Raw genomic sequence first — 24,120 nt, 5'->3', positions numbered from 1 at the left:
TATCCATGACACTGGTGGTGTCTGTCCATCTGTCTGTGCCAGAGTGAGTCTCAGCACAAGGCAATCATGAAGCACAGACAGACACAGACCAACATCAGCTATGATGGAGCCAGGCCACAACTCAAATAGGTCTGGAGCAAAGTACTTCTGCAACAGTCCCCTAGGATTCAGGGTTAAATCAGGTGTAAGTTAAGGGCCAACGTTCTCAAAGGCAGACAATGCTAACCTAAACACAGGGCAGTTTACTCTGATCCTTGGATGACAGAAGCCCTTTTTTTGTAAAAATTATAAAATGTACAAGTAATGGCTGAAAGACTGAGAGCAGCTAAGCGATCATATGTAAGTCATGATTTTGTTACGTAGACCTGTACTTCCCAAAGCATGCAGAGCAAAACAACAGCTCCTCAGGGAGCTAACAGGTTACTTCAAAAAAGGATTCCAGGGGCGGCCGGAAGGCTCAGTTGGGTAGAGCGCGAGCTCTCAACAACAAGGTTGCTGGTTCAATTCCCCGATGGGATGGTGGGCTGGGTCTCCTGCAACTAAGATTGGAAATGGCGACTGGACTTGGAGCTGAGCTGCGCCCTCCACAACTGGATTGAAGGACAACAACTTGAAGCTGATGGGCCCTGGAGAAACACACTGTCCCCCAATATTCCCCAATAAAATTTATTTTAAAAAAAGGATTCCCTGGTCTAATGAGTTTGCACAACACGGGTTTACACAAAACTAAGAAGGATTCTTTGCTGCAGAACTTCTCAGAGCTTTTAATAGACTGACCTGTATTACATATCTCTAAGAAGGAGATGTAAGAAGCTGCATTCCCCAAACTTATTTGGTTCCTAAACACTTCTTACAAGGACTGTCTCAAAGCTTAGGGCTCTGCAGAAGGTACTCTAGAAAACACTGAAATGGGTTATTGGTCAATGAATTCAGACACGCTGGGTGTTAACCATATGCTGGACAGTAAGGCCAGCAATTCTCAACTACTTTCCACTTCAACCTGCCAAACTACACCCTTCTCATGTGGGTGACATCCCATGGACCACAAGGAAATGTTTTGGTCTCTGCCCTTAACAATCAGATTGGATCATAAGACTGGCCCCAAATAGGGGGCAATCTTTATTATTCTGTGGCCCAAACATTAGCTAGACGGCTGTATTTTGTTAGATGGAGCCACTGCACCATCGGCATTTTAGGAGAATCCGAATCAGTACTTAGTTGATTACAAGCTAGGAGATCCCAATTAAATTAAACATTCTGGATAACTTTTCATGGGAACTACACCATACAAATGTCAGCTGCTTTAAAATGGAGGAACTTTGCAGAGATCGTTCAAGAAGTCTCAAATGTATCAGACCTTAAAAACTTTGGAAGCTGAAAAGAGATTTTTAGTATCAGTTTCAAAGAAAATACCAAGTCGTTTTAAATAACAATCTGAAATTTGTATAACAGGGTTCTGGGATGAAAACCTGAGAACAAAAAGTGGGCGTTTCGGCGCACCGTCCATCCCTCTAGCTCACAGAGCTTATTTTCTAGAAGATGATATTCAGGATAAAGTTTAATTCCCGGATAACAAACAATAAATCTCTGTGAGGGATTTAGAAAAGCCAGAGGTGAGAATTACTTCCAAAAAGGGATCAGGATTGTACCTACAATTAGATATTAAACATAGAAATGTGCCAACAATTTCTTTCGCAAACTATAAAAGGAGGGCGCCTATTTTCCCCTTCTTTTAAAGAACAAAAATGACAAGTTTTAAGAATTTCTTTTAATCCTGGAAGAAAAAACACACACACACACACACACACACACACACACACCTAGTTAAACATTCACAGGTAAATTTTAAAGAGTCTCACCCAAATGAAATCTAATTGTTTGGATTTCTTAAGTTATATTAAATGTAGCAAGTTTACAAGCTAAATTTTCCAATGGCCAAATGGTCTTTTTTTAATACACCAGGATTGGAATGGCTCTGCCCAGTAAAAGCCCCACTGAGTGAGCCTCAGCTGCAAGAATTTGCTAATAAAAGTGTCTCCAGCATTTTGCTTTATAGCACCGCTGTGAATTGCAGCATTACAAAAGGAAAAAAAAGAAAAAGAAAAAAAGAAAAGCCCCCATGGCTCAAAAATTAGCTTTACTGCCTCTGCCTGGATTAGGGTTACCAGGGAGGCCCACAAGAGGGGGAAAGTGTCATTGTTCTAGTCAAACGTTCATATACCAAGTCTGCTTGGGGAGGACACGCCATATACAGAGCTGTAGACACACTCACTATCTCAATTTCCATTCGCTCTTAAATCTGCTCACTTTTGCCCACATCACGCCACTGATTCTGGTCAAGGTCCAAGTTGCTAAATCCAATGTCATTTCTCAGTCCTCTCTGACTTAACTGACAGCAGCGCTAACACCTGCTTGAAAACTTTTATCCCTAGCCTCCAGGGAACTCACCACTCTGGGTTTTCTTCCTGTCTAAAACCTGGTGCCTTCTCAGTCCCCTCCTCGTCTCCTCAGCCTGTAATCACGCTGGCGCCCCTGGGCACAATCCCTGAATCCCTTCCTCTACCTGCACTCATCTCCCTGGCCACCTTGTCCAATTTCCTGGCTTTAAATACCATCAGGCTGCTAACAGCTTCCAAATTTAGATCTTCGGCCCAGAGTTGAACCCAAACTCACCTCCGGACTCACCTCCAACTACTGATCTTTCCCCCTTGTCAGTCAAGGCCAGCTGTCCATCCAGCCGTGCAGGCCAAACACCTTGGGGTTCCTGTTGACTCCTCCTCCTCCCGTCAAACCCAGCCCATCAGCGGCCCGGACTCCGCCCACTTCCCCTGGTACAGTCCTGCTCCAAACCACCACATTCTCTCATCTGAATCACCTCGGTAGCCTTCAAACCCGTCTGCTGCCGTCCTTGTCCCACTACAGCCTAATCTCCACACCGCAGCCATAATGATCCCTTTCAAATGTAAGTCAGACCTTGTCACTCTGCTCAAAACACTTCAATGATGCCCCATCTCATTCAGAACAGCAGCTGAAGTTCTGTTCATGGATGAGTGCCTTTCACATTCTGATCATCTCTCCTTCTCTTAGTCCCGACACCCCACTACTGGTTTCCTATTGATGCTCTAGCAAAGTATCACAAACTTAGAGGTTAAAACAATTCAAGTTTGTCCTCTGACAGTTCTAGAGACCAGAAGTCAAAAATCAAGGTATTGGCGGCAGGACTGCCTTCCTTCTGGAGGCTTCAGAGAAAACCGTTTCCTCCGCTGTTCCAGCTTCTAGAAGCCACCTGCATTCCCTGGCTTGCAGCCCCTTCCCTCCATTTTCAAAGCCAGTACCGTGACATCTTCTCTCCTCTCGATCGCCTGCTACCCTCTGATAAGGAGCTTTGTAATTACATTGAACCCACCTGGATAATCATCCCACGCGCAGAGGTCCTTTGAACACAGCAGTAAGCTTCGCGGGTTACTTCTGAGGAGTAGGTGAACAACTTTGGGGGGCTCATTTTCAGCCCCCCACAACCTAGGCACTGTGACCTGCCTGCTGTGCCGCAGATACGGCAGGGGTGCCCACCTGAAGGGCCTGCACATGCTATTCCCCCTGCGGAGACCTCATGGCTGCCTTCTTCCCTCCTCAGGTCTCCGCCCAAAGGTCACCTTCCCTGCAGTCTTCCCTGGTCACTACAAAGTGAACCCCACATCACCTCTGCCATCTGCTTCTTCTCCATTGCACTTAGCGCCATCTGATAGACTCTATGTTTAATGATGTACTTATTGCGTCTGATGTAAGCTTTCTGAATAACAGGTACAGGGCACATAGTAGGCCCTCTGTAAATAACTGAAGGAAAAGAGTAAGTCCCACTTTTTTTTTTTTAATTCAACAGTTTAAAAAACTGGACTGCGCGTATTTTCAAAGGTTAGCTTCTAGCATGTGCTGTCCTCAGTCAAACTGAGGCTCTGCCTTTCTTATTCAAACCCAATCTCTTGCTTTCTGCTTGTTTTTCTTTTAAACTTTTTAGTATGGAAAATTTCAAACACATAAAAGTAAGCTGCACACTACAAAGAAGTTTTAAGTACCCACCACTCAGTTGAAATAATTATCAATACTACTTTGCCATTCTTGTGTTACCTAGAGTTCTTTGCTTTTACCTAAACCCCACTTACAGGAGGCAGCAACTGCAACCTGGTGAATTAAAAGGAAACTCTCGAGGAGGCTTGCGTCTCGGGCCTGCACGTAACTCCTGGGGAGAGAATTCCAGTGGCAGGAGTGAAAGTTAAGAACTAAGGGAACCCTGCCAGCAACGGCAGGTCTTCAGAGTCATTTCTGCTATGAAATCAATTTAGCTGCACTTGGCTATGGATTCCCAACTTTTAAAGACTTCATTAAGATCTTTAACTATAAAACCTCAGGTTTTAGTTTCTCCTATTTGGACATCTGGGAAAATCGTAACATCACATTTTCCTTGAAACTTGAAATATCATTATCTAATATGCTGGTTTTAGTTCCAGAATTACTTATTTATTTTGGTAACACCTACTTCTTGCTCACTAATTTTATCATAAATCTTAAGTTTTTTAACCTCTGCGTCTTGCCTCCTTATGCACATTTTTCTACCTTTTGCTTGAAACTGTGACATTGTTGTCAATGCAGCTAAACTTCTAAAACTATACATTAGGAAATACATATAACTAAAGTATATGTTTTTAAAAATGCTAATTACAAAAGACAAACTCCTAGAGATCGAGGCCAGGCTGCCAGAGGTGAGAAATGGGAGGGGAAGAGGTGACCCGCGGCCATAAAGGGCAGCACGTCGTGCGTCTTCGCCGTGGTCACACGAATCTACTCCTGTGATGAAACTGCAGACACGAGTAAGTGCAGGTAAAACTGGTGGGATGTGAACCAGCTCTGTGGTCTGCACAAATGTCAGTTTTCTGGGTTTGATACTGTCCTCTAGTGACTCAAGGTATTACCAATGGGGGACCAGGTAATGGGTACACGGGACGGCTCTGTACTATTGTTTTGTAACTTCCTGTCAATTTATAATTAAGCTTTTAAAAATGAATGTTGATAAACACCTCAAAACCTTCACTCCTCAGAATTATTCATGCTGTAATATAACAGCACACTTACTCGTCTCATAAAAACCAAACAATTTTGGAATTTTGAACAACAATTTTGTAATTGTTAGTCATTTAAAACTACTATTCTTTAAAGTGCCAGGAATCCTGTGGGCACACACAATAAAAGGAACATAAAATTATAAATACCAAGATGATGAAGCTGTTCGGTGAACCGCCCGATGTATAACTTACGAGGTATTTCAGCCTCATACATTCCCACAGAGACACTAAACGTCGAGGGACAACTCTTGATACCATGGAGCTAGAGAAGTCAGCATCAAAAGTACACAGGGATCACCAACTAATGTAGCAGGCCTTTGGATTTGGAAGCAGAAAGCCTCCCAAAGTATAAAGGGAGAGGGGATGCGGAAAGGAGACAACGACAGACCAAAACCAGTTCTCCAGCATAGTCTGTGGCATAATTAAATCCCAAAAAGTCCTCCCCGTTCAGGGTTCCTTACCATGAGTCAGTTCCCAATTTGGCATAAAGATCTAAGCACACAGGTTTTCTCCAAGGACACACAGATAGTTCACGGTGCCAATTCCACGTAACTGGCCCAATTTCACTAAAATCCCTAGGTGGCTACATTGAAAGAGAGAACAAGAGAGACAGAGAGAATGAGCCCCCTCTAAAATAAAAATCATAAAGCAGCAGGGCCTCCCATTCAACAGAAGGACTTCTTCCCTGTTTCAAAAATAAAAACGCCACGAGAAACAAATGAAAACGCTACTTATTTTTTATTACTTTGCGGTTTTATTTTAATGCTTGAAAAACAAAGCCAATTCTACAAACTACTGGCCATCCACTGTCATCTTCATGCAAATGCTCAATGAAAAAAAAAAATCTGACTTCACAGATCGAGCCACTTTAGGGGTTCTGTTTAAAATATTTTCTATTCTTATACATGTGCTCTAAAATTGAGGTTCAAAAAAACAACAACAAAAATCCAACTGGCCAAAGAGGGAAGAATTCTGAGGGACAATTGGACTACTGTGTTGCAAATTAAACTGTTCACACCTGCAGAATAATCTCACCAGCATAACCAATCTAGCCTGAAATGCAGCCCCATTGTACCAAAAGGGGGATCTCTTCTTCCACTAGATCCTATCTTTCACTGATAAACTCTTTGGATGAGAAAACCAGCAGCAGATGTGAAAGCCGCATGGCCCTCTACAAAGCAAGAGAGCAAAAAGCAATGTTAAAAGAAAAGATTCCTTAAACAGCAGCTCGCTATCAAGAATGAAGATTTTATCATCTAATGCTGACTTTGTGGAAAGCAGCTAGCTATCAGACCCTAGTCCAAGACTCTGGCTTAACAGAGTCAGGCTGAAATCCAGGAGTTGGACTCACTTAGCTACACCCTTGTTTTCAAGTCTTGGGAACGGGGCCAATGTGTAAAGTTAGAATATAACAAATACAATTTCCAAGGGGAAAGTAGAAGACAATGTAGGGGCTCTTACTTAACGTAATCGATAGGCTCTGAGCATGGTTTACAATTCAGTACATTTTATTTAGTGAATTTTAGCCTTTGAATAATTTCTTCCATAACTTCCCAAAGATTTCTGCATCGAAGAAGACTTGCCAACACCTCCAGTGAAGTAATACCGTGGCAATCAAGAACACTGAACACTTTTTCAAACTCCTATTTAAGTAGAAAAATTATTCTGACGGAGCAAAATGCTTCCTAAAGAAACAGTGTAAAACCAGAAAGCCTCTAAGTTGTCCTGTATTATGTGTGATTTCATTAAGCTGCCATAGAGGTGGCAAGTTCTGGAATCTATATAGTTTTCACCACTCTAAAATGTCCTTAATATTTTTAACTTCACATTCTTGGTGGCACTTCGGATTTTAGTGTCTAGTTCTCCTACCACTCAATTTTACCGAACCCTTTCTCTTGAGGGTGGGTATAGACACTGTGTAAAACAGATTACAGAATCCAGGGATGGGAAATGGTAACCACTAAACAAACTAATTCTTTGGCAGTTATGGACAATGGACATTCCAGTGTCTTCTGGGGAACACAGCTGTCCATGAAAAGCTAAACGGTCAGCAAACATATACACATTTAACTTGTGAGAAATAATATACTCTTCGCCAATTACACTCTCCACCAAAAAGAAAAGAACAAGAGACTATTTTCAATGGCCTGTCAAAGCATGGCAAAGTCACACTGGCATCACCCAGTGAGAAATGCAGACTATCGGGCCCCACCCGGGACCTCCTGAATCCAAATTTGCATTTTATCAAGATCCCCTGCGATTCATGTGTACAATAAAGTTTGGCTCAGACGATATCTTCCACCACTCCACTCCACAAACGTATGCCCCTTAGTAAGCATGAGATGGGGGACACTGACCTCTGATTCCCTTGGGGGGTCTCAGGTCTCACGTGCCTCGCACCTCACTGAGTGGGATTCTGGTCTTTAAAGGGTAATTTGGACTATATGCCTAAAACATGACTTCACTGTTTTGTCCCCAGGTTGACCCTCGGCCCCCAACCTAACAACTGGCTTGATTAAACCAAGAGCTCGCATCTCACATCACTGCATTAAAAACGGTGAGGACATTAACAGCTCAGGCTGGCTCAATCAAGGCCGAGCACAGACTCATCGGCCTTGAGCACACAGCCACAGGTCAGCCATAACTCAGACGGCAGGGAGAACGGAGCTCTTGAGCAGACGGTCACAAAAAGATAAACACCTAGTGGGGATGTGGAACACAACCCCTTAAGTTCAGGGCTGCTTTCCTTCAAGTAAAATTGCTACCCAATCCATTAATCCTTTAAAGTTGGTTATCCTGCTAAGTAAATTTCTGTTCCGAAGGAGCTTTCCACACTTTAGTTAAACGTGTCGGAGAATCTTGGGCATCGGTTACTGACAGCTTACCTGCGCACACCTTCCCAGGTCTTGCCTGTCCAGGTACTGAAATATATTGATTGCCAGTTCGTAAGGCAGCTGAATATCAAAGAAGGGCACATCATCCATTTCATTCTGAGGAGGAAAAAAGAAGGAAACGAGCTTACAATGCTGGGATTTGAAAATGCTCATACTTACACCCTTTAAATTACCAGAGATATTCTTAGGTGGCGACAAGAAAGATGATGGCATTTCCCAGGAGGAGTAAAGCGCCCTCAGTACTCAGCAGGGCACAGTCCCAGGACTAATTCAGAACCTGACGGCCATTCCCAATTCTCTGACCCCCACAAGCCTACCCTCACGTTCACTTATGAAATCCAAAAGACCATTTCCCATTTGGCTTCAAAAGGAAGAAGTAGGGGTGCCACTCTACAGCCTGAGGCACGCCACAGGTATCTGTGTGGAAGTGTGTGGAAAGCCTCGTGGCCTCTAAGGAAAGGCGAGCAGCAGGCAGCCAAGAGAGTGAGCCTTGAAGTCATGGAGGCCCCCAGTCCTCCCAGGACAACTGCTCCCACCCCCCAACGTGGAGGGGAGTGAGTGCCCTGAGCCGTAGCAGAAATGCTGACCTAGGTCACTAACGTGTTTTCATCAGGAAAAGGGGACTCGGGCCATGAACATGAGCAAAAAGTAAATAAATGAAGCGCTGCTCTTGAGTGAGGTGAACGCCATCTCCCCTTGGCCGCTGGAGAAGCACACGGTTTCTAATGCACTCAGGGGCTTCCACTGGTTAACCTGAGTGAGCCAGTGCAAACAAAGCAGTTCTTCTTCGGTGACATTTGTTAATGCAGAGAAATTAGAGCTCGCCTGCCTTTGGATAAGCAATTAGGGATGAGGTAACAGGCTTTATTTGAGAGATAAGGCTGTCATGACGATCCTGGTAGCACAAAGAAATATGAGTGTGAAACAGAAAAAAAGCCAAGTGTGCATATGTACCGCTCTGCCTGTTCCGAAATCCACCTGCCAAAGCTCACTTTGGTGTGTGCTGCTGCAAAGCTAGGGAAAGCAGTGCTCCCCGTCCAAACAGAACCTGCTTAATACAATTCATCTTTAATGAGCTTGGGCTGGCATCAGTGATTTACTGGTTGCAAGCAAATTATGAATTCACCATTCAAACACAACAGTCAAAAACTGCAAGGCTGAAGTCTCACAACTGAAAACAGTCTCAGCATTTTTAAGGGAGTATGAGCACCAAGTTAAACCCGATCAAGATTCAGGATCAAGATTTTTCTGGAATCGTGTTTTCCATTCATCTAGGACGCTCAGGGCTAACCGATAATCTAGGGTATAAAAAGGAAATGTATTCAACTGCAAAAAAACAGTGCAAGGCTAAGTGTGAGGGCCAACATGGATCACTAGAAGCAAAAAAGAGTAAGAGCTGACAGTTCTCTGTGGGCAAAGAAGGAATAGAATGTTACATCAGGAGAGAAATGTTAGCTATTGCGGGGGGGGGGGGGGAGAATAAACAGGAAAAAATCTGCAAGTGTTATTGAAAGACAAAGGGGTCCTCGCCTGAAAAAATAATGAAGAGCCATCCTTCTAATGTCAGACTAGGTCCCCTCCTACAATTACCTGGCTTCCCTCAGCAGGAAAAAGAGGCACCACTTTCTCTCTCGGCCCAGATATGACTTGAGACTCCTCCACACAACCCTGAAGGGAGTCACGGCCAGTGGAGAAAAGCCACAGACGAGACCATCATTTGCGACCTTAGACTTCCTCCTGCTTTCTCTTTTGGATTATTTGACTACGGTGAGGTGGAGAAGCCTACCTTACTGACTCCTGAAACAAGAGAAAAATGTTCCTGATCCTCACACCAGTAGAATAAGGGCAAAGAAAAGCCTGTGCTCATGCAAACTGAACTCGTATTTAGTTTTTCACTGTTAAGAGACGTCAAGCACTGTTGTTTTCTGTCAGTCCCTGCAGGGCTAACTAGAAACCGGTGTCTGGACACGACCGATGGTGAAGCAGCAGGAGAAATCACCTCTGTTCTTTGTTATTCCAGTGTGGAGAAGTCACACTTGTGGTGGCAGGAGCCTTCCCTCTTTTGCCAATTCTCTATTCTCATCCCCAAGGCAATGGCTCTCCCTGAGCATACCCCACCCCTGCCCCCATCCCTTTGACCCCAGCCACCATGAGCCGTGGCACACAGCACAGCATGGACGATTAGAGCAAAGATTCAAACTGAGAGTCCTGGTTCTGCCACCTGATGAGCCGCGAGACCAGGCTAAATGCAGCTGAGACTCAGCTTCCTCATCTGCAAAACAGATAAATGCCATGAAGAGGGAGGTTACTAAGAATAAAAGGAAATAATACTGTTTCCCCGAAAAGAAGACCTCGCCAGACCATCAGCTCTAATGCGTCTTTTGGAGCAAAAATAAATATAAGACCCGGTCTTATACTATATTACACCCGGTCTTATACTAAAATAAGACCCGGTCTTATACTATATTATACCCAGTCTTATACTAAAATAAGACCGGGTCTTATATTCATTTTTGCTCCAAAAGACGCATTAGAGCTGATGGTCCGGCGAGGTCTTCTTTTCGGGGAAACACGGTATTATGCATGGAAAGGGTTTGGCATGACCACCTGGGCTAAGCGTGTACTAATTGGTTGTTCATTTTGCTATTTTCTTCCCTTGAGTGCCACTCCTGTTCCTTTATCCTTCAATCAATATTTGTTGATTACGTCCACATCCCTGTCACTCCCATTCCACCTTACTGCTTACACAGAATGCTGTCTCCCCTTGTCATTGTAGAAGCAGCTGATAGCTGGTGACAGGGGCAAGGGGACGGGAGAGGGAAGGCTAAGTTATTCAGGACTCTGAACGTTGGATATATCACGCAGCAGGTCTTTTCTGAGAAGACTTTTAAAAAGAATCATCTCTTTTACAAGTTAATACCATGGTGATGATCAATGAAGGATTTCCTCTAGCGCACAGTGACTGGAAAGGATACAGCCACCGGGGCGCAAAGGACCAGCCAGGATGCTACGGCCCCCACACCAACAAATGATCAGAGACGCCATGCTGGTCTGGAAGTCAAGGTGGCAGCTGTGATGGTCCCTGCTTATTCATAAGTTTTGGAGGGCAACAGCTAGTTCAGAGCATTGAATTAAAATTGGTAAATACCAACATTACAAAGCCAAACTTTTTTTAAAAAAATCACTGTGCTCTCAGAATTATATGTAAACTCCAAAATTACGGTCAATCCGGAACAGATCAAGTCCCGAAACTTTCATGTAACCAACCTTCCACTGGTTGGGGAATGGCAGGGAAAAAAGGGAACCAAAATACTAAAGGAAGGTCCACATCTTAAGAAATATGTAGACCCACAAGGTCGGGATCGAATGCTGAAGTTTCATGTTTCCCACGCGGAATCGCTGGCAAGACATTCTATCAAAGGCTGTGCAGTGGATGCTCTAGTGGGCCTCTCAGATACCCCCTCTGTGTCACTCATTCCCCACTCTGTCCAGAATGCCGCCTGCTGCTGGCTCACAGCGGAGTTCCTCCTTACGCACTGCGCTTGGCCAAACGAGCGGCCTCGTCCAAGGTTACACCCCCTCCTGGAGGGCAGTGTGCATCCAATAACTAACTAGTCGAGGCCTGGCCCCTTGCCTCAATTCGGGACCTCTGAGAAAGGCCAGCCCACTAAGGCACCTGCACGCAAATCTCCATCCGAGAGCTGGTTCATGAATACTCCAACCTTTTTCCAAAGCGATAGACGCAATCCATGATAGTTCCATGTTCAACATATTGCCAAGGGCTCTTATGTACAACTCTGGAGACAGCAGGTAAAATGTACTTCCCTCTCCTCTACTCAAGGAGACATAATGGAATACGAGTACGTGACATTATTATACCAAAAAACAAACAAACAAGAGTAGCTTCAAGGTTAAGTAAATCATTCATAAACTTCACCTTGCTATTATTAGTAACGTAGCACTTGGGAAACACCTTACTAAAGGATTGAGAGTACCGACCCTGTGATTGAAAACGCAACTCTTTTGCAGGTACACAGGATTTGACAAAAATAGGGAGCCATCCTGGAAGGAGGTTGTAGCCCTAAACCACGCAAACCCTAAAAGCAGCAGCATAATGTCTTAGGCGCTCTCATTTGGGACTTCCCACTGTTCATAAATAGAAGGACAAAGTACTGTTTGCTACGAGTGTGCAGAGATACACCTTGTGGTCTAAAGGGGACTATCAGATTTCCACCGAGGCTATTTGGAAGCACAGAGCCATCTAACACGTTAGGGGCCACGTTAACCAACTCTATAGCTTCCTGACTTAAAAACATGAGAATGAACAAGTTAGCATTGCAGAAATAAAGGTATGCCAAGAAGGAAGAGATTAAAGACCCTGGAAATGTTAATATAGGGAAACTGGGTCACAGTATAAAAATGACAATAAGACTAAAACGTTTAGAGAATAATTTCGCATTAACTTGATAGCCCAAGCAATGTGAGAACAGTCAAATTTATGCTATAGAAGACCAGACAGAAGACCAATAAATTCAAATGAACGTTCCTTCAAATTTAAGGAAAAACATCTTTTGGGTTACAACCTGGCTTTTTAAATTAATGGCTCATCTATTGATTCTCTACCAGTACTGGTGACTCTTGTCCTATGTTACATATAAAAATTATCTCTGGAGTTTAAGGGAAAAAACCAAAAAGACAACGACGAAACGCCCAGGCTCTCAGATCTACTGCCCCAAACTTCCAGCGGTGGAGCTCAAGCGTCTCTTCCTCAGGGATCCTCACTAAAAGCTGAGCACCACAACCCTAAATTATACAGATATAAAAATCAATACTTTCTCAATCAGGCCAAAAAAAAAAAAAAAAGAAAGAAAAAGAAAAGAAACCCACAAAGGGGTCATGTTACTTTGCTAATTCAAAGTCAGTGAATACTAGGTTTTCCCAAAGTCTACTGGACTTACTCCAAAAATGCTAAGAGAAATTGCAAATAGACCCATCCCCAGGGAGGCTGACTTGTACTCCTATGGGCTAATGTAAGACTAATTCTGTAAATGGATTGGATTTGTGCTTTTCTGTTAGAAATTCAATCTGTCTTCTCTTGTTGAGTAGAAGAAGGGATAATTACTAAGAGCCAAATCAGTAAAAAGTGAAGAAAGTGCCTTAAGTTTTGTTCTCAATATCTATCTCCCAGGCAAACAGAACACTAAATCTCTCTAGGTGGTGTTTTAAGAAACTGAGAAAAGCATCTCGAGTTCAAACAATAGCCATGCCAATAACATTTCTGCTAAACCTGTGACTGAAGCGAGACTGTTTTCTAAAGGAACTTACTTATCTCAACTTTCCACATACTGCAAGAGTTGAGTGAAGTAGACCCCCAGTCTCACTCAGAAGCAATGGATGGGTCCCAGTTTCACCTGTGTTCTTTAAAGGAAAAAAATGGGTGGGGAAAAAAAGTCTGAGACACTATCAAGATAAATTGGCATTCATTTCTTTACAATCCTGATCTTGTCTCAAAATAGGTGTTTTTATTGACACCAAGCAGGAGCCTCTGAGCAATGACACTACCAGAGATTTGTTTTTTCTGTTCTTCTGCATTCTTCTCCTAACCAGGTTTTACAATGAGGACGTGATATTTTCACTGACAAAAAGAAAATAAAAATACGGTTTTAAAATAAGGTGTTTTACGTTCAAAACGCTATCTAAATTCAGGGCCCTGCCAGCTGCTGGGGCGGGAGAAGTACTGCTAGTGAATGTGTAAGAAATGATGTCCACACACAAAGAGCGAAAACCTTTTATAGAGACAAGTCATCGCCATGTAAAACAGAATAAAAACAGGCGAGTACGAAAGACAATATAGACAGCCCCCTAAGGTATTCCGAAGCTCATTAGTCAGTCAGCTATTTAGAACTTTGAAATCATTTCTCCAAGGAAACAATGCTATAAAGAGTGGTTGAGCTCTCAAGCAGTGCACAAAAGGCCCATTTATCTCTTAACTTTTAACCTAATCCCCAGGCCTCGCTATAAGAGCAAATCCCTGGGATTTGATTTACCACTTTTTTACGGGCCTTCCAACTTCAAGAACCGTTCTCATTCACCACCTACTGGTCCGATTCCTCGGCTCTAACAAGAGACGGAGGCAGAAAATGCCAATGGAAAGGCCTTGGGGGCCAGGTGCTGGGGAATCCCAGGAAGCTGCGCGCACACTGGAGAGCTTCGGGGTCAGGCAGAAGAGGCTGACCCCTGCTTTCAAAGCCCCTTTTAGTCTACGCTGGGATCAGAGCTTTTGGATCTGGAAAGGAGAGAAGTCTGGGGGAGGAGGCACTCCCTTGTCAGAAGCTTCGGGCTAGTGTGGTATGGATTTCTTTGTGCAAAGAGTAAATAAAGGGTTTCATGTCAAAGGTCCCCAACTCTCCAAGCACATTTCTATCAACAGGATCAGCTATATAAGTTGTAGAACCTACTGTAAAACAAAAATGTGGGGTCCCTTGTTTGAAAATGATTAAGAATTTCAAGACGGCAACAATACGGTATTCAATGGAGCACAGGTCCCTTCTAAGCCTGGGGCCCTATGTGACCACACAGGTCAGAGGCCATGGGACCAGCTGGCCCCGACCACCACAGAACCTTTGCTGGTACAGGTCTCTGCCTAGAAGCCCCTCCCCCAGAACTCAGCATGCTTGCTCCCTCACCTCCTTCCATGAAAGGAGACCTTCCCAAAAAGGCCCTCTTGGATAGCTATATCTAAAATGACAGCTCTTCCCAAACACATTCACACGCTATCCCTTCCACCGGCTTCATTTTTCTCCAGACGACTTCATTCCTTACAATTATTTGTTCATTTTCTAGCCCCTTCTTCCCCAGCATGTAAATTCTTTTTTTTCTGCCTTGTTCACTGCTGTCTCCTCTGTGCCTGGAAGAGTGCCTGGTCCTAAGAAGCCACTTAGTAAATATTTATGGAATGAAATGAATGAAGCCCAAACTGTTTCAAGCAGCAGAACCTTCCAACAAAGAGATGACCTAAGTCACAAGTTATTCTAGGATACACAGAGCTTATTTCAAAATGTGCCCAAATAGAGACCTGCTCATTCATAACAGGAAAAAAATGAATGGCACTGACAACAGGACTTTTTATTGGGGGAAAGGGAGAAGGAAGAGAACTTTGGGCTTCAGGGATCAGGGAAGAATTAACATAAAAGAGAGAATTCAAACTGAGCGTTAAAAGGAAGGCAAAGAAGAGCAAAGCAGAAGGGAAGTCGTTCCAGGTACAATTCATGAGTTCACATTTGATTCCATTTGTCTTTTCATTTCATATTAGAAAGTTTCCCTGTTTCTAACTTAAAAACAGAAGTTAAGCCATCCAATTTATCTTGTTGACAACACAGATGTAGGTTCCGACAAATTAAATATTGGCATAGTGAGCAATAAATATTGGCCAGCAGTATTAAAAAGTATCAGGCCTGAAAACCCAAATCCTAACTTGAAGAAGGCTTTGAATGTTCACAGGGATTCTAATAACCATAGAGCCTCTTTATAAGGTTACTGTTGGAAGCAGCCATTCTGCCCCTATTATTTCAACTCGACAAATGCAGACAGGTCCCTACGGCACTAAGTACCACAGGCAGAAGTACAAGAGTAAGAATCCCTGCCTTCCAGGGATTCCCCATCCGAGACGTAGGGAAGCGTGGGGAAGCGAGGGGCTTATCAGTGATAACTCTTAGGAAGTGGAAGTGAAATGAACTCTTCCGTAATACTAATGATAACCATAGCAACAGTGTCAATATGTTGGCTGCTTACTGTATGGGTGCCAGGCTGGGTGCTAACAGTGTGCCAAGTCTTATTCATTGCCTCTTCACAAGACAGATACTAGCATCATCCTCACATGACAGGGAAGGCTGGGAAGTGAACTGGACAAAGGTCAAACAGCTAGTCAGTTGCAGAGACTGAATTTGAACCTGGAACTGCCTGACTCTAGAGCCTGGATTCCTGACCAGGACTAGCCCGCTTTGTAGTTAAAAGAAGCAAGACGGTAGGCTCCTGAGGTCAGGAAGTATCCGTTCCATTTACTGTCGATTCCCCAGCACCCAGCTGATGAATACATATTTGTCTGATGAATAGAAAACACATATTAATACATTCCCATAGTTTTGTGCTGCTTCAAACGCTTACTCACCTAAAGTGGACATGTCTTCCACTTCTGTTGTTTCCTGCCCAACATCCATTCCCTCTTCTTTTAAGAAATCACCCCACTCTCACTCTTGGTCAACACAGTTTAGATGGGGCTGACCCCATTCTTATCTTTAGGAACGGGCAATGGATACAAGCCTGGCCAGTTTGAGTCAGTCATTGGCTCACGGATGGACGCATGACCTCATCTGGACCAATGGGAACTAAAGTTCATGATTTGCTACAGAAAACAAAACAGACGCTGTCTTTCCCGTCCCTAACCTGACAGAATGTAAGACTGCAGTTGCTGGTAGCCGTTTTACCCCAAAGAGGGAAGAGCCTGCCTGTGACTCACGTCAATAAAAGGAAAGTAGGACCAAGAGATGGAGAGATTTCTAATCACATTATCTAAGCACCCAGAACAAGCACTACCACCTGGAATTTCAGTGACATGAACCAACAGATTCCAGTTTGGGTTTTTCAAGTCAGTTTGAGTGGGGTGCTGGCTGCTTGCAGCCCAGAGTCTGGATATATCACCTGAATGAAAATGAAATCAAGCAATTGGATATCACAGCCACCACAGTGAAGAAGAAAAGCAGCGTATTTACAATTATACTCAAGTGGGTCCACTACCTTCCGAAAGCCTGACTTTTTGAAGAGAGACAAACAGAAGACAAAAGAGAAAGCGCCTACTTGCTACCTCTGAAATCCTGTCCAGAGGTGTAGCATGTCTTTCACTGGTTGAACCACATACCAAGACGATAATTTAAGTGTTCCCAACTCGCCCCCTAAAAACAGGTGGCTTCTAAGAGCTAGTATTAAAAGCTTCACAAGAGAAGACAAGGCTCATGGAGACTCTTTTCTAAGTTTTCATTTCAACAGTGCTTGTCCATCAAACGTCTGGCCTGTATCTGGCCAAATGAAACTCTGAGGTGGTGCTGTTCACCTGCCCATCTAAAGGCAACTTAACCGTTGACTGCTAACTTGTTAGTTGTTCTCACTATCGTGATGGAAGATACTGCAGCCTGAAGTGAAAGAGACCGCACTGCACAAAAATACAATAGGACGGACTAGTACAGAAGAGTGTATCAAAGTTGGAGGGAAAAGGCGGGGAGGGTTATGTTAGAAGGTGGTATCAGATTTTTATTTTCCATTCATGTCAACTGGATCAGCCTGTGAGTTTCTGGGGCATCCCAAATAAAACGAAATCTTCCTTTTCAAGAGTTACTCATGGATCAAGCTAGGATTTTCCGGAAGACATAAGGCAAATATCACAAACTCATGACCCAGGGCAGATCCAGCAAGTTCTGTTTAATCTGTAGTGTCAGCACTTAAAATGTTAGTTTTTATTTAGTTATCAACAATTAAAAATGGGAGGGGTTTGTGGTAGATGGTTGTATGAACGGCCCCAACTCTGTTCGTGCCTCCCTGTCTCCAGGCATTTGGGTAACTCCACTGACTCTGTCCTTGGCCACAGGGCTTGCTTTGGCCAATGTGACAATAACAAACAGGACCTATGCAGAGACTTCAGAAACCTCCTCTCCTAACTATGAGAAGGCCCCCGACCCAGGGCTACGCTGCTGGATGAGGAGACACCCATGACACATACACACACACACAACAACTAGACAACCCCCAGAAGCAGCGCTGCCTAGCTGACCAGCAGCCAATCTCAGACATTTGAGGGAGCCCAGCCATGCCCAGCTCAAACTGCCAGCCCTGCAACATGATGAGCTAAATCCTGTAGTTTTAAGCCAAAGTTTTGGGTGTTTTTTATGCAGCAAAAACAGACAGTCCACATGAAAATACATATTCCCAATTTAAAAACGAAAATCTCAAGACTCTGCAACACTGGGACCACATTCCTCCAGGGCAGCAAGCAGCTGACCTGGGCAGTGACTACCAGCTTTAGCCCAGCAGCAGCATGAATTTCCTAGTTTGTCACTATCATCTTACCATGTTGGGGTTAAGTTCAGTTGCCCTGTGCTATCTCAGTTGGGTGCTGTTATTTTTATGGCAAAGAAGAACCTGAAATACTACAGTCCACATACTTGAGTTACTATCAGAAGTGAGGAAACCAGTCCAATCACTTTGGAAAACTGTCAATATCTACTCAGGCTGAATGTAAGCATATTTCATGATCCAGCAATTCCACAACTAGGCGTATCCCCAAGAAAAACGAGGTACACATTCCAAAAGATGTACAAAATGTGCACAGCAGCATTATTCCTAATAGTTCCGAACTGGCTAAGAAAAAACTAGTTATCAATAACGTCAATCAGCAGTAGAATAAATAAAATAGGACATATTCACAGGGATAAATCTCACACATAATGCTATGCGCAAGAACCCAGACACAAAAGAGGACATGCTGTATGATTCTACTTACAGAGTTCAGAAACAGGCAAACCTAAAATAAGGTGTAAGTCAGGTGAGCGGTTACCCTTGGGTAGAAGAGAACACGTGGGGGTTCTGATAAGCTATTAATGCTGTTCGGTAATCTGGGTGCTGTTTACATGGATATGTACACACTTGAAAATCCACCAAGCTGTACATTTACATTCAATACAGACTTTGATTTTTTAAAAGACTTTAAAAAGTGGAAAAACAAGACCAAGAGGAGGGCTATGTTTCAAGAAAAATAACTGAGTATTTTTCTTTAGGGATACCATGAACACAAATTCTATACTATAATATTTAATGTGATAAAAAGCACAATAGCCATTATAAAACAAATCACTACAGAAGTATAGCTGAAATCTGGAAAAGATGCATGAGGAAACACCTGATGAATTAGAAGAAAAAGGACCAAATGACCCAGGCTACTTCACTCATTTGCATTACCAGCCTGACCTCTGTGGGCTTTGAGGCTTACAACCAATGAACTGTGAACCCAAGCCTTTTCCAGAAAGGTTACCATCATTTCTCAGACTTAAGATAGGGGGGCAGGTTTACTGCCCTTTAAAAACATCAATTACCTTGCTAGTGCTCATCTGCCAAATGGGGCTAACAGTGGCCATTCCAGAGGGTAGTTGGGAGAACTGAGGAAGTAATGTCTCTAAAGCTTTGAGACAGTACCAAGGAGACAGCTTGTACGCACACAACGAATTATTATTTATAGCAGTGTTACTGACCATTGCAAAATACTAAAAGTAAAATTAGCGGTGGCCCAGTGGTTGGCTGCTGCTCGCAGTGTCGAGCCGACCAGCCCTAATGTGGAGATTCTGAAAGGGACAGAGATCGCAGGCACACCTTCCAGGGCAGGCTTTGGCTAACTACCTGGAAACTTCCATTCTGATATGCCCCTGGCATCCTCCAGCAGGTAGGCCCCTCCCACTTTCAGAATACTTCACTTAGGGCCCCCCTATTTTTGGTATCAGTGCCTGGGGAGTGTAGGCGCTGGAAAGCCTTGGGAATCAGGACCTCAAACCAAAGGAAACTACACAGCAGAGAACAATGTCTCCAATTTGCCTGATCATCCCAGCCACCCGACTTTTGGGCCCCTCGTCTAGAGACGGAGGCAGCAGGTCTGGCGAGGGGCCAGAACCTGCACTTTAAGAACGCCCCGGGTGATTCTTACACCACGTCAAGTTTGGGAAACTCCTACCTGGTGAAATGCAGAGCCCAACACACCTGGATCCCAACTGAAGCCTTAGCATTTGTCAGCTGGGTAGGTAGGCCGGGCTAAGGAAGACCACCTCTCGGAGTTTCCCTCCCTTGTACACCAAGACGAGCGATGCCTGCCTCCCGGGATGGTTCTGAAACCTGAAGACGCCGTCACGTTCAGTGGGGACGCTGTCGGCTGGGAGGCCCCCGATGTCCCTTTGTCCTAACAGTCGGTCCCGTTTACGTCTCCTCCCACGGGCTGGTCTCGCCGCGGCCTACAAACGGACTTCCATTGGGACCGACCTGGGCACCTCACCAGACGCTAAGTCACCTTCCCAAAGCACGTGTGTGTGTGTGTGTGTGTGTGTGTTACACCCGTCAGACTTGTTCAGTGCAGCACGTCCATGAGCATCCAGGCCTGTGCTGGCAGCAGCGCGCTGCCCACCTCCCTGTCGTGACACCCACGCAGGTCTGCAAACCCCGCCAAGTCGCGGGGCCCACATGGCCCCCAGGTGGGAACCACTGCTCCCGGACACTCTGTGCATAAACAGCCAGAGGTGCGTGCACCTCTACTCGTGTTTCTCCCGGTCGCGGTGGCACCCAGCGCTGCGGGCCGGCTCCCGGGAGACCTGGCCAGGGGGCCGGCCCGGGCCCGCGGCGGCGGCGACGGTCACTCACCAGGTCGCGGATGAGCTGGTCCACCAGCGGCTCCCCGCCCGCGGCGCCCTCCCGGGCCGGAGGGGAACGCGAACGGCTCGCCGCATCCTGCCTCTCGGTCCGGGCCACCCGCGCCGCTGGCGGCCGCCCCGCACCCTCCAGAAGGCCCTGGGCCAGCGCCAGGTACCCCGAGGCCTGCTCCCCGCGTCCGGGGGCCACTTCGGGCCTCCGTGGCCGCCGCTCGGCAGCCTCCGGCCGCCGCCGCTTCCTCACGGCCTGGGCCTGCGCCAGCTCCTCCTGCCAGCACCGGCGGAACTCGTCCAGGCTGTGGCTGCTCATCGCCGCCGCTCCCGGCCTCGCACGTCCTCCTCGGCCCCGCCGGCTGCCACGGCACAGTCCCTCCGCGGGAAGTGTCCCCCTCGGCCGGAAACTGCAGCCGCCACAGCGTTCGGGTTCCGGCGGGCCCCGCCCCCAGGTGCCCGGCGCCGGCGGTTCCGGCCCTGAACGGCGCGCAGCCCGCCTGCTTGCCCGCCGGGGGCGTTCGGGGAAACGCAGCCTTTGCGCCAAGCGCTGCTGCTCTGTCCAACGAACCCTCTTCTCTGCGAGGCGCTCGGAATTGAGACTTTAAATCTGCCCCCCTCCCCAAATCCACTTCGGGGTGGCAAGGAGGGGATTAGTGGTAGGTGTTGGGATGAAAATACAACAAAGTAAAACAATAAAACGAGGCAAGGGATGGGGACGGGAGAGCTAACTTTAGGAGGATGGACAGAGAATGACCATCTGAGATGTCCTGCGCACTGCGAGCTAAATGAAAGAAACCAGCCAGGGGAAATCCGATCTCAGAAGAGACAGTTCCCTAAGGAGCTGCGAGGACCAGTGCAAGGCCTCGGAGATGGGAAGGGAGCAGCGCACAAGACTTGTACCTGCCCTTTTCTCCGCAGGGAATGTTTCTTCCCACTTGGACGTGGTTAACTCCTATATCTCAGCTCACACCTCACATAATGTCCCAACCCCTGCCTCCCCTCCACGCCGCCCCCCCCCCCATAGCACAGGACACAATTTGTAATTTTATGTTTCTGCGATTGTTTATTAATATCTCCTTTCCCTCCTGCATTGTCAATTCTTTTTTTTTTTTTTAAGATTTTATTGGGGAAGGGGAACAGGACTGTTTTTTTTTTTATTTTATTGGGGAACAGTGTGTACTTTCAGGACTTTTTTCCAACTCAATTTGTTGTCCTTTCAGTCTTAGTGGTGGAGGGCGCAGCTCAGCTCCAGGTCCAGTTGCCAGTTGCTAGTTGCAGGGGGCAGAGCCCACCATCCCTTGCAGGAGTCCAGGAGTTGAACTGACAACCTTGTGGTTGAGAGCCCACTGGCCCATGTGGGAATTGAACCGGTGGCCTTCGGAATTAGGAGCATGGAGCTCCAACCGCCTGAGGCACCTGGCCGGCCCTGGACTGTCAATTCTTAACTTGGAGGTCAGCTATTAGTATGTGCTCAATAAATATTTACTGAATAAATAACAACCCCTTAAGATAAGAACTATTGTGCACACTTTGCAGATGAAGAAACTGAGCCCAAACTCACATAGTAGCTGGCAATTTGCAGCGCCAGGATTCTTGTTACCATGATTTTTTTTCAGTTCAGTGATAATACCAGCCTGGGCTCCAGAGTTACACAGACAAAGCTAGGTGAGAATCCCAGCACCCTCGTTTTCTCACATCCCCTTTCTCCCAGCAATTCCACTTCTAAGAATTTATCCTAAGAAAATTGAGGAGAGTTCAAAGCATGCCCTCAAGGATGTTCCCAGAACCATTGTTTATAGTACTGAAAATCAGAAGCAATCTAAACAGGGCATTGACTAAATAAATGTTGTCCTGTTAGAATGTAGGAAAGATCCTAACTGGAATGTCAGTTCCATGAGAGCAAAGATCTGATCTATTTGTTTATTGCAATGTCTTTAGCACTCAAAACAATGCCTGGGACACAGTCACTGCTCTATAAATAATGAATGAACAAATGAAAAACTGTGTAGCTATTAAATATCACATTGGGGAAGAAAACTTAATCACATGAAAAGATTTTCACAATATAGCCAGTGAAAAAAGTGAGGCTAACAACCATATATCCAGGAGGATCTTATTAGTGTCTTTAAAAAAAAAATAAAAGGTGAATGCATTTAAAAAGAATATACACTCAAATCTGAACAGATCTTCAGAGAGGACAGGATTATGGGTGATTGAGCATTCTTTTTTGGTATCTGTGTATTCTTTTTACAGTGAATGTTGTCCTAGCCTGGGTTCCCCCAGAAAGCAGAATCTCAGACATAGGCTTGCAGGTAGCTAGTTATTTGTGAAAGTGATTCCAGAGAATAGGTGTGGGGAGCCACGAAGAGTCAAACAGGAAAGAGGAACAGCTAAACAGCATTCTTGAGTTGGTCCTGCTGTGGGAAGCTTACACTCCATCCCACTGGAATCTTCTAAGGCACCTTGAAGAACACAACTCAGGACTGTTCTCCCAAGAGATAGAGCTGGAAGACAGGAGCATTTTATCCACTGGTTCATCCTCAATTAGAGACAGGTTAAGTCATGAGTTTTTCATAATCTCCCATTTCCAGGTACAGTATAAGTAAATAGATTCCCATGTCTGTCCCACACCAAGGAAGCAGAGATACCCTGGGGCAAAAAGAAAGAGATACTCTGTGCCGCTAATAGGAGGGATTATCAGGTGACCTGAGCACAAAGCTAGTTGCTACAGCAATGACTGAAGTAAAAGATCAGTCAAGACGACGTGATGTGGGACGTAAGAAGTGTTGAATAAAAGTAAGTATTCTTTTTGTAATTAAAATAGATAGACAATGAGCTATTTTCCCCCATTCATCTAACATCCCACTTCATTTTCAATGCTTTCCATATGAATTCCAGGAGCCAAATTTGTTCTGATTATCTACTTGTGGGTCAAAAACCAAATATGGCTCTTCTGATAGCTCTAGAATTTATGGAACATTTAATATTTAAAACAAGAAGCAAACTGGAAAATTTGTAAACACCTAATTATTATAGTCAAAAATCAATGTTTCCTCTTGCCTGTTTAAAAGACTTTTACAAAGACAGTTCAGGCAGGCTAAGAGTGCCATTAGGCACGCAGGGAAAAAGAAAAAGAGAAATATGCTAAGAAGGAAAATATTGTCCTTTTGACAATATTGTCTACCATTCGCTGACAATATTTATCTTGTTTTTATCTTTCTCCAATAGCAAATGCCTAGGCCTCCATTTCCTCAATTGAAAGATTAAAGATAAAAATATCTTCCCTTCACAGTGACAGTAAGGCTGATAAAATGCCTGTAAAACTCCTACAGCCCATATGGCACATAGTAGGTGTTCAGTAAATGCTGGGTATGATCCATATTCACGTGGTCATGGCAGATGGAGACTATGCCTAACCTATGTCTGATGTTCCACGAGCCCCACCTTTTTCCCATATCAAGAGTGTTCCTTGCAAGTGCAGTCCATTAAAGTTCTTCAGTTGCAAGCAAAAAAGGAATTGAATTTGGAGGATCGCTCACAAAGTTAAAAGAAGAATAAGCAGACCCTCAGAATGGCCAGAATCAGATCAGATCCAGGGATTTCGTTATAGGAAGGCATGAACCATCTGCTTTCCATCTTTGGGGAATCAAATTCCCAGAGCAG

The 24,120-nt window shown here is 44.9% G+C and overlaps 1 protein-coding gene across 2 annotated transcripts in view; it reads right to left on the bottom strand.

Moving 5' to 3' along the window:
• The window catches only part of FBXW8 (F-box and WD repeat domain containing 8), a 109,101-nt gene extending 88,265 nt beyond the window's left edge, over positions 1 to 20,836 (bottom strand). For both annotated transcript variants that reach the window (XM_081036816.1, XM_081036817.1), the window contains exons 1-2: positions 20,456 to 20,836; positions 8,003 to 8,107 (exon numbers count right to left, since the gene is read on the bottom strand). In XM_081036816.1, coding sequence (XP_080892942.1) covers positions 8,003 to 8,107; positions 20,456 to 20,773 — 423 coding nt within the window. In that variant the 5' untranslated portion in view covers positions 20,774 to 20,836. The remainder of the gene's footprint in view (positions 1 to 8,002; positions 8,108 to 20,455) is intronic.
• Between the last annotated feature and the right edge of the window lie 3,284 nt (positions 20,837 to 24,120).

Source organism: Rhinolophus hipposideros (genome assembly GCF_964194185.1).
Source record: "Rhinolophus hipposideros genome assembly, chromosome: 24".
In the NCBI taxonomy this organism is placed as follows: domain Eukaryota; kingdom Metazoa; phylum Chordata; class Mammalia; order Chiroptera; family Rhinolophidae; genus Rhinolophus; species Rhinolophus hipposideros.
Note: the sequence above shows the minus strand (reverse complement) of the source record. Positions and strands in the feature narration are given on the sequence as shown.